We start from the raw sequence: 13,603 nt of genomic DNA, 5'->3' as shown, positions 1-13,603 counted from the left end.
GTTTCAAAGTTCTAATTCGTGGATCCAACAAGCAGGTTGTTTTCCAGTCAGTCCATTATCTACTATTCACTTAGTAAAGTATTCACTATCATTACATTTATTACCATGGTGACATAAACAGCAAAAGACCTCCCCCAAAACAATGCCAAAATACTAAAACTTCTAGAAAACTGAATAAAATTAAATAAATAGGTCTGATGTGACTTTCCCTTTCTGTATCTTGTGGCTAGAAACTACAGAAGCCCAGCAGAATTTGCAGACTGCTTGTTCTTATAATAGCTTTTATTGTAAAAGGATGTTTCCATTTGGTTCTGCAACCAAATTTCCCAAAAATCTGAGGCACAGAAACAGAAATGGACATTGAGTTTTTTATTTTTAGTGAGCCTTTGAAACCACAAGTGCCAATGTTTATTCAGGTGTCTCAAAATCTTGTTTTGGTGACATGATTGACTGCTGGTTCTCCAGGAATATTTGCTGCCAAAGGAGATCTCACACACTCCAAATCTGTCTTTTTTTGGGAGGAAACATTTGGAAACTCAGCTGCAGAAGAAATGGAATAACAAGTTGTAGCCATGGCTGACCACTGCAGTTTAACATCATTAACAGGCCAGTTTTACATTTGTAGTAAGGCCCTAGAGCTGGGAGGATCCCAGGGACCTGAATGAATGCTGGGTCTTTGAAAATTCCCTGCTGCAGTCCTGGTGCTTTACTTGCCTTTGTTGGGCACTGGTACCAACAACTATAGTTCCATCCATGCAGGGCTGCAAAACTGGCAGAAGGGGAACAGTTTGTGTGGGAAGGGGTCTCTGGAGCCCCCAAGGTCCCATCTCTTGCTCAGGACAAAATTGGTTGCTCAGGGTCTTGTCCAGTTCAGTATTGATTGTCTCAAAGGACAGCAAGTACAAAGTCAGTAAAGAAAGAGAACGAGCACTTCAGTGCTGAGATCTGGGACATCTGTTTGTTGTGTGAGATTTCAATCTGCACACGTTCTGTGAAGCTTTTGGAGTGAAATGTGCTGTATTTCTTTCACTGTTAATAGGAATCCCTGTTTAGTTTAAATTTCTGTAATTGAGGTTAATCTATTCTGGGTAGCAAAGTGACAGCACAAACAGTCTCTGTGGGTTTGTCACTTGCTCCAAAATCCTACACATAAATGTAAGATGAAAAACATTATTCTGTCTTATCTTTATTAGACAGAGGGAGAGAATTAAGCATATATTACAGATAATAGTTACTCAAGGGAGAATAAAACATGTTTTAGTGGGTTTTGATTTGAAAAACTATTGAGGAACTACAAAACCAAGCAAATTACAGATAAGAAAACACCTTGTTTGCATTAGTCATGCTGCTTTCACTGGGATCATTTGAAGTGTAATTCATAAAGGTTTGTACAGCAGAGCAGTTGCCATAAGTATTAATCTTCTTGAGGAAAAACAGATTTCTTTGATACTAGATTTAACAAAGGACCCCAATTAGGGTTCTTCTAGTCGCTCTTACATTTTTCTTTCATGTCAGTCTAAAACAAAATCAGAGGAAGAGACAATTTGAAGAATTTTGTAAGCTTTGTTTTGGGCTTGTACCATTAAAACCTCTGTCATTTCATTGGAAGGGCAGAGCCTGAGATCCATAGCCTTTTTGATTACTTTTATTAAGTTATAGTTAGTGGAAAGTGAACTTTAAGGAGGGGAGATTCACACTAGAGTTTTCCAGGTGTGCATAGCCAAGATGAAGCTGACTGTCATGACTCCTCTGAGGTAGTTTTAGGATCTGCAGTGCCTGATTCTCCGATGGTAAAGATCCCTTAAATCTCCTCTCCCATCTCAGTATCTGTGCTACTGCAGCCTCTCAATATGCTGGATTTGGATGCTGTAATATCCTGAGAATTTGTAGCAAACGTTGAGTTAAAATCTCAATTATTTGTCCCCTACTCTGTGTCCTCAGAGCAGGTTTTCTGGGCTGACCCAGCCAAGGGTGCCAGGGCCATTTGCATTGTACAGAACCAGGGTGATACAGTGGGCATTCAGTGGGCACTACACCTAGGAAAAGCCAGCCTGGGGCAGTCCAGCCCCAGAGGCCTTGCTGAGGGCTGTTCTGCATGTCATTAGTGTGCCATTTGCATATGTGGAACAGAATTAGGTTGGGGGGGGGCAGTGCTAATGAAGCCAGAATGCCACTGTGTCAGGGGCTGGGTGTAGGGACAGCTTTTGTTCATCCCCTCTTTGCTTTTCTTTGTAGTGAATGTAACAGCAACCGGGACTCGGTGCTGTCCTACACCAGCGTGAGGAGCAACAGCTCTTACCTGGGCAGTGATGAGATGGGCTCAGGTGAGTGTGTGCAGGGGGACATCACCTGGGCAGGGATGATGGAATCAGGTGAGTGTGTGCAGGGGGACATCACCTGAACAGGGCTGGGGTGGGCTCAGGTGAGTGTGTGCACAGGGCACAGGAGTCCTCCTCGTGCTGGACCCCTCAGCAGAGCTGACAAGTCTTTGCTGATTATAAACACTTGCATATTTAAGTTGCAAGTGTGGTTTCTTCAAAACTAATAACAAGCACAGAAAGATAGAGGTTTGCCTTTTTCTAATAAACCACAGTAAATTTGGAACGTGGGAGAGGTACGAGGCAGGGATAAGTTTCTTTAGTTGTTGGACACTTGCATTATATGAAAATAAAGAATATTTTGATCTAAGAGTTGGAGATAAAGCAGAAATCACTGTTCACCCACCAGTGTGAAGGTGTGCCTGTGTCATCTGTGGCCTCGTCACAGGTTATGTTTGAAAGTTAAAAGCTTTTCATCTCTCCCTTATTAGGAGATGAGCTTCCCAATGATATGAGGATTCCTTTAGACAAGCAAGACAAACTTCATGGCTGTCTGGAACACCTTTTTAACCAGGTATGTAAAGTGTTATTCTTACACAGAATTGCTTTCTCTTTATCAATGTCAATGCAAGAAATTGGAAGTACTAAATTGTGTCACAAAATCATATTTTGAGGAGGGCAAACTATCAGGATTTTGGGGTATTGTGTAAGCAAGTATATTATAGGAAGGTTTGAGGAATCACTTTTGTCCACATTCCAGTTGCCTCATGTGATTTAAGCAAGGCTGACCTGCCTTATCTAAGGCATGAGACTAAGGGGAAAAAGGCTTCCATGAAAAAAAGAAGAGGTGAACAAACATCTGATGATTTGTAGGATGTAAATGGATCTCATTTGCAGATTGCAGGAGGGTTCTCCCAGGTTTGGCCTGCAGATATCTTTATAGATGTGTGACACTGGAGCATGGTTTGATATTCTCTAATCAGCATGAAGACCATCATTGTGCAAAATGCTGTATTAAATGAGAGAGGCTCTTGAGGCCAGTTCATGGCTACAAAGTCCTACTGCTGTTTGGCAGTTGTTCCAAAATACAAACAGTGTAATGGTTTGGGCATTTCCCCACAAGAACTCTGTTCAGATTTTCTTCTGCAAATCTTACTTACACTGATGCATAACATTCCAACTGTAGGTTGATGCAATCAATGCACTTCTAAAAGGACCAGGAATAACTAAAGCCTTTGAAGAAACCAAGCACTTTCCAATGGACCACAGTTTGCAAGGTAAAGAAATATGTTGACTGTATTTAGTAATGTGATTTCCAAGACCTAAGAGCTTACCATGGTTGCACAAATGCTGTCTGGCCACACAGAGTTCCTTAGTTCTGCAGTCTGCCCAGTCATGCATTATTGGCAGGTACAACTGAAATTTTCTGACCACTGAAATTTTGCATCTTTAAGAGGTTGAGTTCATGTGAATTCCTCCTGAACACAAAGAACCTTGTTTCGTTACATGCTACTGAATCCTCACAGCTCTTTCACAAGTCTCCAAATCCCCCCTTTGATGTGAACATATCTCAAAAGGTACAAAGTAGGGATAGGTCAGATACAAGGTGAATGAGTGCTCTGATAAGCTGAGGAGGGGCTGAACGCTGGAAATCTGAGGCACCAAAAGGTTCTGCCCGAGTTTGCTTAATGACTTACTCTGCTTTTCTTCAGATGGATAACTGCCAGAGTAAACTCATCCTCACATGACACTTATTTTGAAAACTGATTCCCATAGAGAGCAAACAGATGATACCGTGTTTTCTTTTTCCTCAGGGACCATGATGAGACTTTGGGTTTAGTGGTTTTGGGGCTCAGGATGTGGTTTCTTGTCTCCCTGTAGTACACAGGACTTTATTTTCTGAACATTTGCTGCATTTCCTTTCCCACTTGAAATCTGAAATGTTTCCTACTACTCCTGCTGTACCCCAGGTGCTGTAGTCACACTCCAGCTCCTGACAGGTTCTGGTTTTTAGTTACAGTGGCAAGCTCTAGAACTAGAGAGGCATTCCTGCTTTTTTTTCCTGCCTCCAGGAATAACTCATGTGAAGTTCTGTTACATGAACTCATCTCTACAAACACATTCACATTTGTGTAAAGTGTTAGTCTTTCCATGCACTGTTGGAATGAAGTGCAGAAACAACAGACACTTCCCTTCTTTTATTTTACTTAAACAGAGTCTCGTTTATTAAAACTATATTAATTAGCCTGAGAGAGTCTTTTATTTAACTGATGATTCCACTCTCATCACACTGAGGAACAGACAAGCCCTGCTTACACTCAGCTGGAATCCTGCACCACAGTATCCATTTAATAGCTACCACAGACACCTTTTGGTGATGGATGGACATTGGAATGCTCCCCTGTTCCTGTCTTGGAGCAGTTACTTGGCACAGTTTTTCAGTGTTTCTCTGCTTATGCATTTTATCCTCAACAATGGAAATTTGGCTTAGCTACATAGCTAAGTCCTGGAGAGTAAATTTTCTGCTCTGTAATTAAATAATTAGCTTTCATCAGGTGAAAGAAAGCAGAATATTTCAGAACTTCTCATCAGTATTATAGGATGTGACAGCTGCAGCCAAACAGCTGATGTGATTCTGCACAGCCAGAGACTCGAGATCTACCTGACAGCTGAAACAGAGAGGGGTTCTGTGTCTGAGGAGTGGGGCAGAGCTCCCTGCTCTGTGCAGGTTACACAGGCCCACAGTCCTGAAAGCAATGCAGGGAGACTGCTGCTACTGGGAGTATGGGAATAGTCTTTTTCCTCTGTAGTGGTTCTATTTAAGAACCTTCTTCAATTCACAATTACTGTTATTGATACTGTGTCTCTGCTTTCATCTATATTTACATTATAACTCCTAAGCCACTCAGCTATGGAGCATTTCCTTAAGGGCTAACACACTCCATGTTTTCTAGAATTTAAGCAGAAGGAAGAAACCACAGTTAGGTGCCGGAACAACATTCAAGCCAGCATTCAGGAAGATCCATGGAACCTTCCAGTGCGCATCAGGAACCTTGTGGAAATCATACAGAAACATGTGGAAGGTCTGTAAATAAGGAAAAAAGTTTGTTATTGGCTTCAGAGAGAAAAGATCTTGGTCTAGTCAAGCCTAGCAGTTGGTTTTATAATTTGATCTCAGTTTGTAGTAAGGCTGTCCTGGGCTCTAGAGAGGAGCAGGTAGAGTGTTATGGTTTGCAGAGTCCTGGTGCTGTATGGTGAAATTGCACCTGTGCAGCAATTCCAAAGAGCTTCCCCCCCCTTATTTTATTTCATCAGCCCACTCAGATTGATATCAAACTGATCCATCTCCCTGTGCTTTTAGAAAATGAAGAGAGAGGTGCTTGGTATATTCCAAACTGAAATGAATGCTAATCAGGTGCTGCAACATCCTAACCTGTTGCAGTCTGGTCGAGCTGAAATGGGAGATGAAGCTGATGTTTGCAGCCCAGGGCAAAGCACTGGGCAGAAATCACCTCCTTAGGGATTCATCTACAAGTTTCATGGAAGTTAACACAGAGCATGTAGCCAGGAAAATTCCCTGCTTTACACCTTGGGTTTTTGGATCACAAACATGTCTGTGCAAGTGAGGACTCTCAGAGTAAAAAGACTGGGTGAGGGATTGGGGAAATGGGGAGACTGTTGACCAAACACACCTGCCTTGCATTATGTTGACCACAGCATTCCTTGTCTTCACTGTTTTAGATGGGAAGAATCAGCTGCTTTTGGCCTTGTTAAAATGCACAGGTAAGGGAGTTTCATTTGTTGCAGAACAACAACAGGCATCAGAAGTCCCTAAGACAGTTTTATGTGCATTCACTTGCATACATGAGAATGTGATGTGTTGTTTCCTTGGCATTTAGGGGTTTTTACCCTGGCATTTTATGCTGACATTTCTCCTGCTCTGCATCTAGACCAGCCTTCCCATGGATCTGATGTCTCTTCTTCAGTTTACATGATTTCAGTTCACTGGAGCCTGCTTGTGTTACCTGGCTGGTTGCTGTTGTTTCAGAAGCACTGTTTTTCTTTTTACTGTCTTCATTTTTTCCTTTGCACAACCCTCCTTCCCAGACAGCCTTTACTGCTTCCTGCTGTGGTGAGAACACGCAGCAAAAATGAGATGTATTGCACAATTTTCTGTGAGACCATGGACTCTGTCATCTTTCCAAGCAGAGCAGGCGTGTGGGGAGTTAGGATTGTCTGTACTGAAATTACAGCCAGGAGCAGACAAAGACAGGGAGCTCCTAAATACACTGGGGACAGCAGGAACCTGTTACCATGCACCAACCCTTGTGCTTGCAGAGCAAGGGACAGGTCTTTCTGAGGAGCCAATGCACAGTCTTTTTGTAATTGTAGCATCTATTTGATGTCCATTTGCTTGAAAATGAGGTAATAAATAACTGAAATATGCTGTCATTATTTGACTATACCAGACTTGATTTCTCAGATTTTCATAGAGTGAAGATGAGAGACTTGTATGGCTCTGAGTTACCTCTCAGCTCCTGCCAGGGCTGGTCCATGAGTCTGTCTAAAGCAGCCTGTGGATGGTCAGTCCAGTGACCATAAAGGCTATTTTTACTGATGGCAGATATAATGTGTCCCCAAATGCCTGTCTACGTGTGCCCCATCTCCTGCAGCATTTTCATGAACATCCTCTGGAAAGAAGGATGGTTACCCTTAAGCTGAGAACATGGCCCAGGGCCTGGAGTGTATTAGTCAGTCTGTTGTGTTCAGTGCTTGTAAAAATAACCCAGACATTCAAAGCCTTTGGGTGATGTCTTCAGCCTCTTTCCCTGGGGAACTCTGCCTTGCCAAGGAGAGCCTGCTGGAGGAGCTGGGGGCTCCTGGGAAGTAGCTCTTCACTTATTCATGTGCCTCTTTGGCCTGCAATCCTCTTAAGTGTGACAAGGTTGCTTTGACCAGCATGTGGCTGCCTGGCAGGCACACTGGAAGCAAAGTTAACGCAGGGGAAATTCTCCCAGGAAACATAAACCAATTGGTACCATATGGATGGGCCCAGTTAATGCATTAAGCATATGGGAAGCCCACAAAATACAGATGGATGGAGGAAGATTAATCTGTAATAGACCAGGAGAGAAGTAAGGACAGAGACCTTTCAATAATTCTTTTGCTTCTGTAAACATAAAAAGAGGGGAATCAGTCCAGATATGGCTGTATCTAAGGAGTTACAGCTCTTTCTAGTCAGAAGAAGGAGCATGCAGATGGCAGAGAGAGGAATAAACAGTTTACTGGACTAGAAAATTTTGCAAGATGCACGTATGCCAGCTGTGCTGTCCTCATCTCTCCAGCCAGGTCACACAGCAAGGGGAGGTTATCTGTTCAGGTGGTGCAAAGCTGAGGCCGAATGTCATGTGCACCCACACACAAACTGCTTTGTTGGCAGTGAGATGAAAGACAAGTGTACTCATGACTTCTCTGTGCTTCTCTCCCCTTCTCTGGCAGATACTGAGCTACAGCTGAGACGTGATTCCATCTTCTCTCAGTCTCTTGTGGCTGCTATTTGCACCTTTTCAGAGCAGTTACTGGCTGCTCTCAACTATCGATACAACAACAACGGGGAGTACGAGGAGAGCAGCAGAGATGCCAGCAGGAAGTGGCTGGAGCAGATTGCAGCCACTGGAGTTCTACTGCACTACCAGTCCCTTCTCTCCCCCACTGTGGTAAGATGAAGAGTTGGGGCACCCTTGGGTCTGCTCACACTTGCCTGTGTGATTCTGTGCCACTCACAGCACAGCTAGAGCCCCTTATTCTGGTGGCATGTTCAGACTCTCACTGCAGCAAACTCTGGGCATTCCTGCTGCTGGCAACCAAGTGCCCATATTCCTTATCCTGCCATTTTCATCTCCTCACAAATACCAGGCCCATGGTCACACCAGAAGACCATAGGAACTGATCTACCTTCACATTTGGAACAACTGCTGCATTTAGGGAGGTTTTAGGGCCCAGCTGTTGGTGACACGAGTGTCCCCTGCCATCCCCTGGCGAGGACACGCGTTCCCCAAACAGGTGAGAAAGTTGGGAGGATTGCAGGAGTTGGGACAAATGGACAGTCCATCTCTCAGGTCTGTGGTGCTGGGGTGTGAGGCACCACAGCCACGTTTGTACTGTTCATCTGCACCTAACAAGCACATGAGCCACAGCCACAGGAGATCAGCTGCCATAACTGTACAAATGCTAAGAAAAAAAGGAGCATAAAAAAGACAAGTAGCTCTGACAGTATAGAAAATGGATTTTTTTTTTTTTGACTGTGGAAATATTGTAGATTGAGCATGGTTTTTTTTTACAAAATACAATCCAAACTACTTGTGTATGTAACTGCTATTTCTTTTCATTGCATGCAACGTGTCAATATTTATTTTGCAGTAACTGATCAGCTGTTCTTCACATGTTTAGGTTATAGAATAAAGCTTGGAGAAAGAGATCCCTTCAAACATTCAGTCCTTAAACCTCTCGACTGTGAATCACATCAAATGACACCTAAGCAAGGAGTGGTTAAACTTGTACCAGTATGAGTTAAGGAGTTGTTAGTAATTCCCTGGCTGGGATGGAGCTTATGGAAAGCTCTGCACTCTGCTCTAGGTCTCCTCAACCAAAGCATACCCATAACAATGACACCTTCCTGCCAGGTGATAACCTATTTGTGTGTGTTTCCTTGCTTTACATGCAGAAGGAGGAGCACACCATGCTGGAAGACATCCAGGTCACTCTGGCTGAACTAGATAAAGTTGCCTTCTATTTCAAGCAGCTGGATGAAAGTCTTGTAGCAAGTGAGTATCCTCTGTTTCTTTAAAGCTCTTTTTTGGTTGTTGTATGTTTTATGGGTTAATATCCTCTAGGATTGTGATCTAGGAGACCATGTCAGACCTGGAGAGCACCGGGCAGCTTCTCTGTTGGAGTCCCTCAGTTTGCACTGCAAACACAGAGCATAAAAAGCAGGACTGACAGGGTGGGATGGTGGTGCCTCTTCTGTGCTGTGTAGCTGTGGCTTGTGCCTTATCAGGGTGGCTTTGTACCTGGGGAGGTGTCACAGATGATGAGCAGCTCCTGACAGATGTTTGTAATTCACCACATTCCCTGTGGTGAATCCCCAGCTCTCCAGTGTCCAGTGTCCCACCCTGCCAGCTCTCTCTTCATGTTTACTGGTTGAGATGCCATGAAACAACACGGGATTTTAATTATTAACCACATTTATTGTATTTGCATCAAACATCAGACTAAATCACACCAACTAATATCTTTTTAAGTGTAGTAAGTCAGAGCCTGCATTCTCTCCATAAAGGCTCTCCCTTACTCATCTTATGGTGGAGATGGGAAATGTCATTAGGTAATCTAACAAAGTCTCTTAACAGTGGTTTCACAATTCCCCTGCTGTGGTAAAGCAGTAAGTGTTTTATCTTTATTTCTCCAGATACTCATGTCTTCTACCACATTGAAGGAAGTCGTCAGGCCTTGAAGGTTATCTTTTATCTTGACAGCTACTACTTCTCCAAACTGCCTGCTCGGTTTCAGAATGGGGGAAGCTTGAAACTGCACACGGTGCTCTTCACAAAAGGTGTCTATAAAAAGCTTTCTCGAGAAAAATAAGCTCAACTGATGGTTCTGAAAGGTTCCAAATAAAGAATGACCATGAAGCTCTTAAAAAAATGCGGCTGAGACCTACAGACACATTTAAGAAGCAGGTGCTTCTATTTTAGGAAGACCTGGGGAGTACTAGATAAGGCAGAGTCATGAGAATATGCCTGTTTGGGACTTTTTTATGCTTTCCTCGAATGGCCATAGAGACAATACTGGAGTACATGGATGGTCTGATCTCGTGTGGGATCAGGAGGTGTGCCCAGGCTACAGGGAAGTGTTTTAAAAAGCAAACAGCATGGCAGAATCATCTGGGCTGGAAATCGACTTGATAAGCAAATATTCCCACCAAAATACAATACAGGACATTTCCTTCAAGGGACCATTAATGGGGAATAGTTGCTGTTAGATAGAAGTGCTTTTTGTGAAACTCACCTTTAGGATATCACCACTGTACTCCCATATTGGGAAAGGCACTAAATTAGTGCAGTAGTGGAATCAACCTTGACATGATCAAACAGTGACAAAGTCATCTGCTGAGTAATGAATGAGATGGTACAGAGATAAATAAATGAATTAAAAAACCCACTAAGAACATAGGTTTGGTAAAATGTTTTCTTCCTCAGCTCTAGAGAGTACGGAGGGGCAATCACAACCAGCTGGCTCATCTCTGGAAGAACTCCCACAGCAAATTAATGGCATTTCACTTGAGAAAGTGCAGCAATACTACCGGAAACTCAGGTATGCTGTGCTTCTGCCTTGCCTTAAAATACACAGAAAATTTCAGAGCACTCCTTCCTGAGGGCCTTAAAATCTAATGAAAAAGAGGTTCCATTCGTGATGGGGTTTTTGTACAAATAGGGTTTTTGGAGATCCTCACTGTGTGGTAAACTTGTTAATTTTCTTCCCATAGTTAAGCTCGTTCAGGAGTGCACTGTACAGGATGGAATGCCCATTATATTTGACCTCAGCATTTTGTGCAGAACTAAAATTATTATTTTAAATGGAAATTCAGAATATTTTTTAATACAGAGTCTGTAAATTACTGCCATCACAATGGTTCAATAAGAAAGCAGATCCTCAAGTACCAGATTTTTAGCATAGCTTGCTCAACTGTTTTGTACAAGATAATACACACATATGTGCTTGAACTAGGACAACCAACTAATCTAGTCCTTGCTGGCCTTTTTGCAGGACATTTTACCTAGAGAGATCAAACTTGCCCACTGATTCCAATACTACTGCAGTGAAGATTGACCAGGTATTGTTGCTGTGTTTATTTCTGCAATAAATTCTCTCTCAGAAGTGTTATTTCAACATCTCTAAAATCCCAGCTGTGGGATACCTGTATGGCAGATCTGTACAAACCCAAACAGCATTTTGAAATGTTCCCTACCCTAAAGGGGTGAATTTCTCTGGAGCTTGGCTGCAGTTCTTCTGTTGAGAGGAAATTGTGCAGAACCAGCTTAGACACAGCCCCCCCTAACTTGGCACTAAGGAGGCTCTGGGTGACCCTGCCTGCCCCTCACCAACACGATGGCTGAGGCCAGACAGAACAGGCTCATTTTCCTCTCCCACAGATGCATGAAAATGAGCAAATGTTCCATTTGCAAGTTACACTTTGTTCACAGTTAAACCAAGAGGAAAATGGTGCTGCCCAGCATCTCATGTACAGGCAGTCTGTCTAACAGGGCAGGGCACATATGTGGATATCTGCAGGTAAGGCATGAAAATGCTGCTGCAGGGAACACAAAGCCAGAGACCACCCTTGCAGTTGCTTTGGAGAGGATGTATGTGATTTGTGGGAACTGCAAAGAATCACCCCGAGCCTAAGTAATTGTATTTTGCCACTTCCAAAGTTCACGTATATTCTGATTAGTTGTTCCTGTGTGGGAGTTACTCTCATGTAGAATATTGTGCTTACATATAGGATAAAGGCTTGTAAATACAAGTGAAGGTGTAAATATGCCACTGACTGTGTTTGTATTGCTTTGTTCAGCTCATTCGCCCTATCAATGCCATGGATGAGCTTTGCAGGCTGATGAAGTCTTTCATCACCCCCAAACCAGTGCAGTCAGGATGTTCCAGCAGTCCCACATCAGGAGCTGCCTTGCTGCCTGTATCCTCTGAGCTCTGTTACCGCCTGGGAGCCTGTCAGATCACCATGTGTGGCACTGGGATGCAGAGGTGAGGGTTAAACCTGGGTCCTGCTGCTGTGGTGAGAACTTCTGTCCTTCCTAGAGATTTGATTCCATTCAAAGCAAAATAAGGTAAATTTTAAGGGATGTCATAAGGACCTAAATCTACTAACATCTTTACTTTGGGGTAGGTTGTGATTATTAATACTTTTGTTAATAATTAGTATTGACACACAAAAGTTTTTGTGTTTCAGTGCAACAACCAATGCAACTGAGTGATCTGAGAGCACAGAACTTGCTGTCTTCAGTCACATGCTGAACATGTAGGAAGTTGCTCAAAAATAGTTTTAGAATCTTGGTGTGTGCACACGTTGATTTTTAAGCACACTGTTCTTCCAGTGTCTCAAAGTCAAGATTCATTTGTGAATCCCTTTAATTGAATCAGTGCAGAAGAGCAGTGACACACAGCCTTGTAGTAATGATGCTGAGACTCCAACAGTTGCAGTATCTAAGTGTAACAAGACTGGAAATGTAGGACTGAGGTAATTTAATAGTTTTGTAGGTAAAAAAAACTAAGCAAGTGAAGATAAGTGACCAACTAGCAGAGCAGGTAAGTGTCCTGTACATCCATATTTATATTTTTTCAAACTGATTTGTGATCTCCTGTCTCTCCTCCCTCGCTCAGGAGCACCCTGAGTGTGTCCCTGGAACAAGCTGCCATCCTGGCCCGCAGCCACGGCCTCCTGCCCAAGTGCATCATGCAGGCTACAGACATCATGAGGAAGCAAGTGAGTATTTGGCCGTGGCTGCTGCACCCACCATCTTCATCCCAGGGACATCGTGGCACAAACACCAGGTTCTTTTGGTGGGCACTGTGTTTTGTGCACTACAAACCCACGTAGCCAAACTTATGAATTTATAACCTTACTAATATCTGAATAGTTACACCTGTGTTTGACAGGAACAAATGAACATTTGCATGTATAGCCATTACAGCAATTAAAATCTATGCCTCAGTGTACATTATTTAAAATGTGTATCTTGATGGATAGACTGTGCAGCATACTTAAGACAATTTCAGTACAGAAAAAATCCAAGTCTCGACCACAGTGTTAAATAGTAGATATTCCCTAGTGCTAGACAGCAGTGCTTGTAAAATGCTTTGGGACTAATTCTGTCCTTTAAGTAAACACAGATGACTAATGTATCCACCCAATGGATTCCAAATCTTCTAGAAGTAGTTAATGGATTCTCAAATAGGAACCATACTCCCATTACAATATTTTCCCCTAAGGATCATCAGCTCTATCGATACTGTTAGTACCATAAATTCTCTGTTTCCACAGGGACCAAGGGTTGAAATCTCTGCCAAGAATCTGAAAGTGATGGACCAAATGCCACAGTGTGCACCTCGGTAGGTTATTATGTATTATGCATTTGCTCTGAGTGCTGGTTTTATGTTTCTGGAACAATTGTGGAGTTCCTGTTATAACCAGAGATGATCTTAGTAGCAATACT

General features: G+C 42.9%; 1 protein-coding gene across 1 annotated transcript in view; it reads left to right on the top strand.

Moving 5' to 3' along the window:
• PREX1 (phosphatidylinositol-3,4,5-trisphosphate dependent Rac exchange factor 1) overlaps positions 1 to 13,603 on the top strand; it is an 86,385-nt gene that overhangs the window by 67,037 nt on the left and 5,745 nt on the right. The window contains exons 27-39 of the mRNA XM_029960381.1: positions 2,236 to 2,324; positions 2,810 to 2,892; positions 3,505 to 3,595; positions 5,273 to 5,401; positions 6,060 to 6,101; positions 7,818 to 8,035; positions 9,043 to 9,142; positions 9,784 to 9,927; positions 10,574 to 10,688; positions 11,142 to 11,208; positions 11,947 to 12,134; positions 12,771 to 12,873; positions 13,432 to 13,499. Of these exons, the coding sequence (XP_029816241.1) occupies positions 2,236 to 2,324; positions 2,810 to 2,892; positions 3,505 to 3,595; positions 5,273 to 5,401; positions 6,060 to 6,101; positions 7,818 to 8,035; positions 9,043 to 9,142; positions 9,784 to 9,927; positions 10,574 to 10,688; positions 11,142 to 11,208; positions 11,947 to 12,134; positions 12,771 to 12,873; positions 13,432 to 13,499 (1,437 nt within the window). The remainder of the gene's footprint in view (positions 1 to 2,235; positions 2,325 to 2,809; positions 2,893 to 3,504; positions 3,596 to 5,272; positions 5,402 to 6,059; positions 6,102 to 7,817; positions 8,036 to 9,042; positions 9,143 to 9,783; positions 9,928 to 10,573; positions 10,689 to 11,141; positions 11,209 to 11,946; positions 12,135 to 12,770; positions 12,874 to 13,431; positions 13,500 to 13,603) is intronic.

The sequence above is a fragment of the Manacus vitellinus genome, unplaced genomic scaffold (assembly GCF_001715985.3).
Source record: "Manacus vitellinus isolate BGI_N305 unplaced genomic scaffold, ASM171598v3 scaffold_26_pilon, whole genome shotgun sequence".
Classification (NCBI taxonomy): Eukaryota; Metazoa; Chordata; class Aves; order Passeriformes; family Pipridae; genus Manacus; species Manacus vitellinus.
The sequence above is the reverse complement of the archived record's forward strand: the minus strand, read 5'-3'. Positions and strand labels throughout refer to the sequence as shown.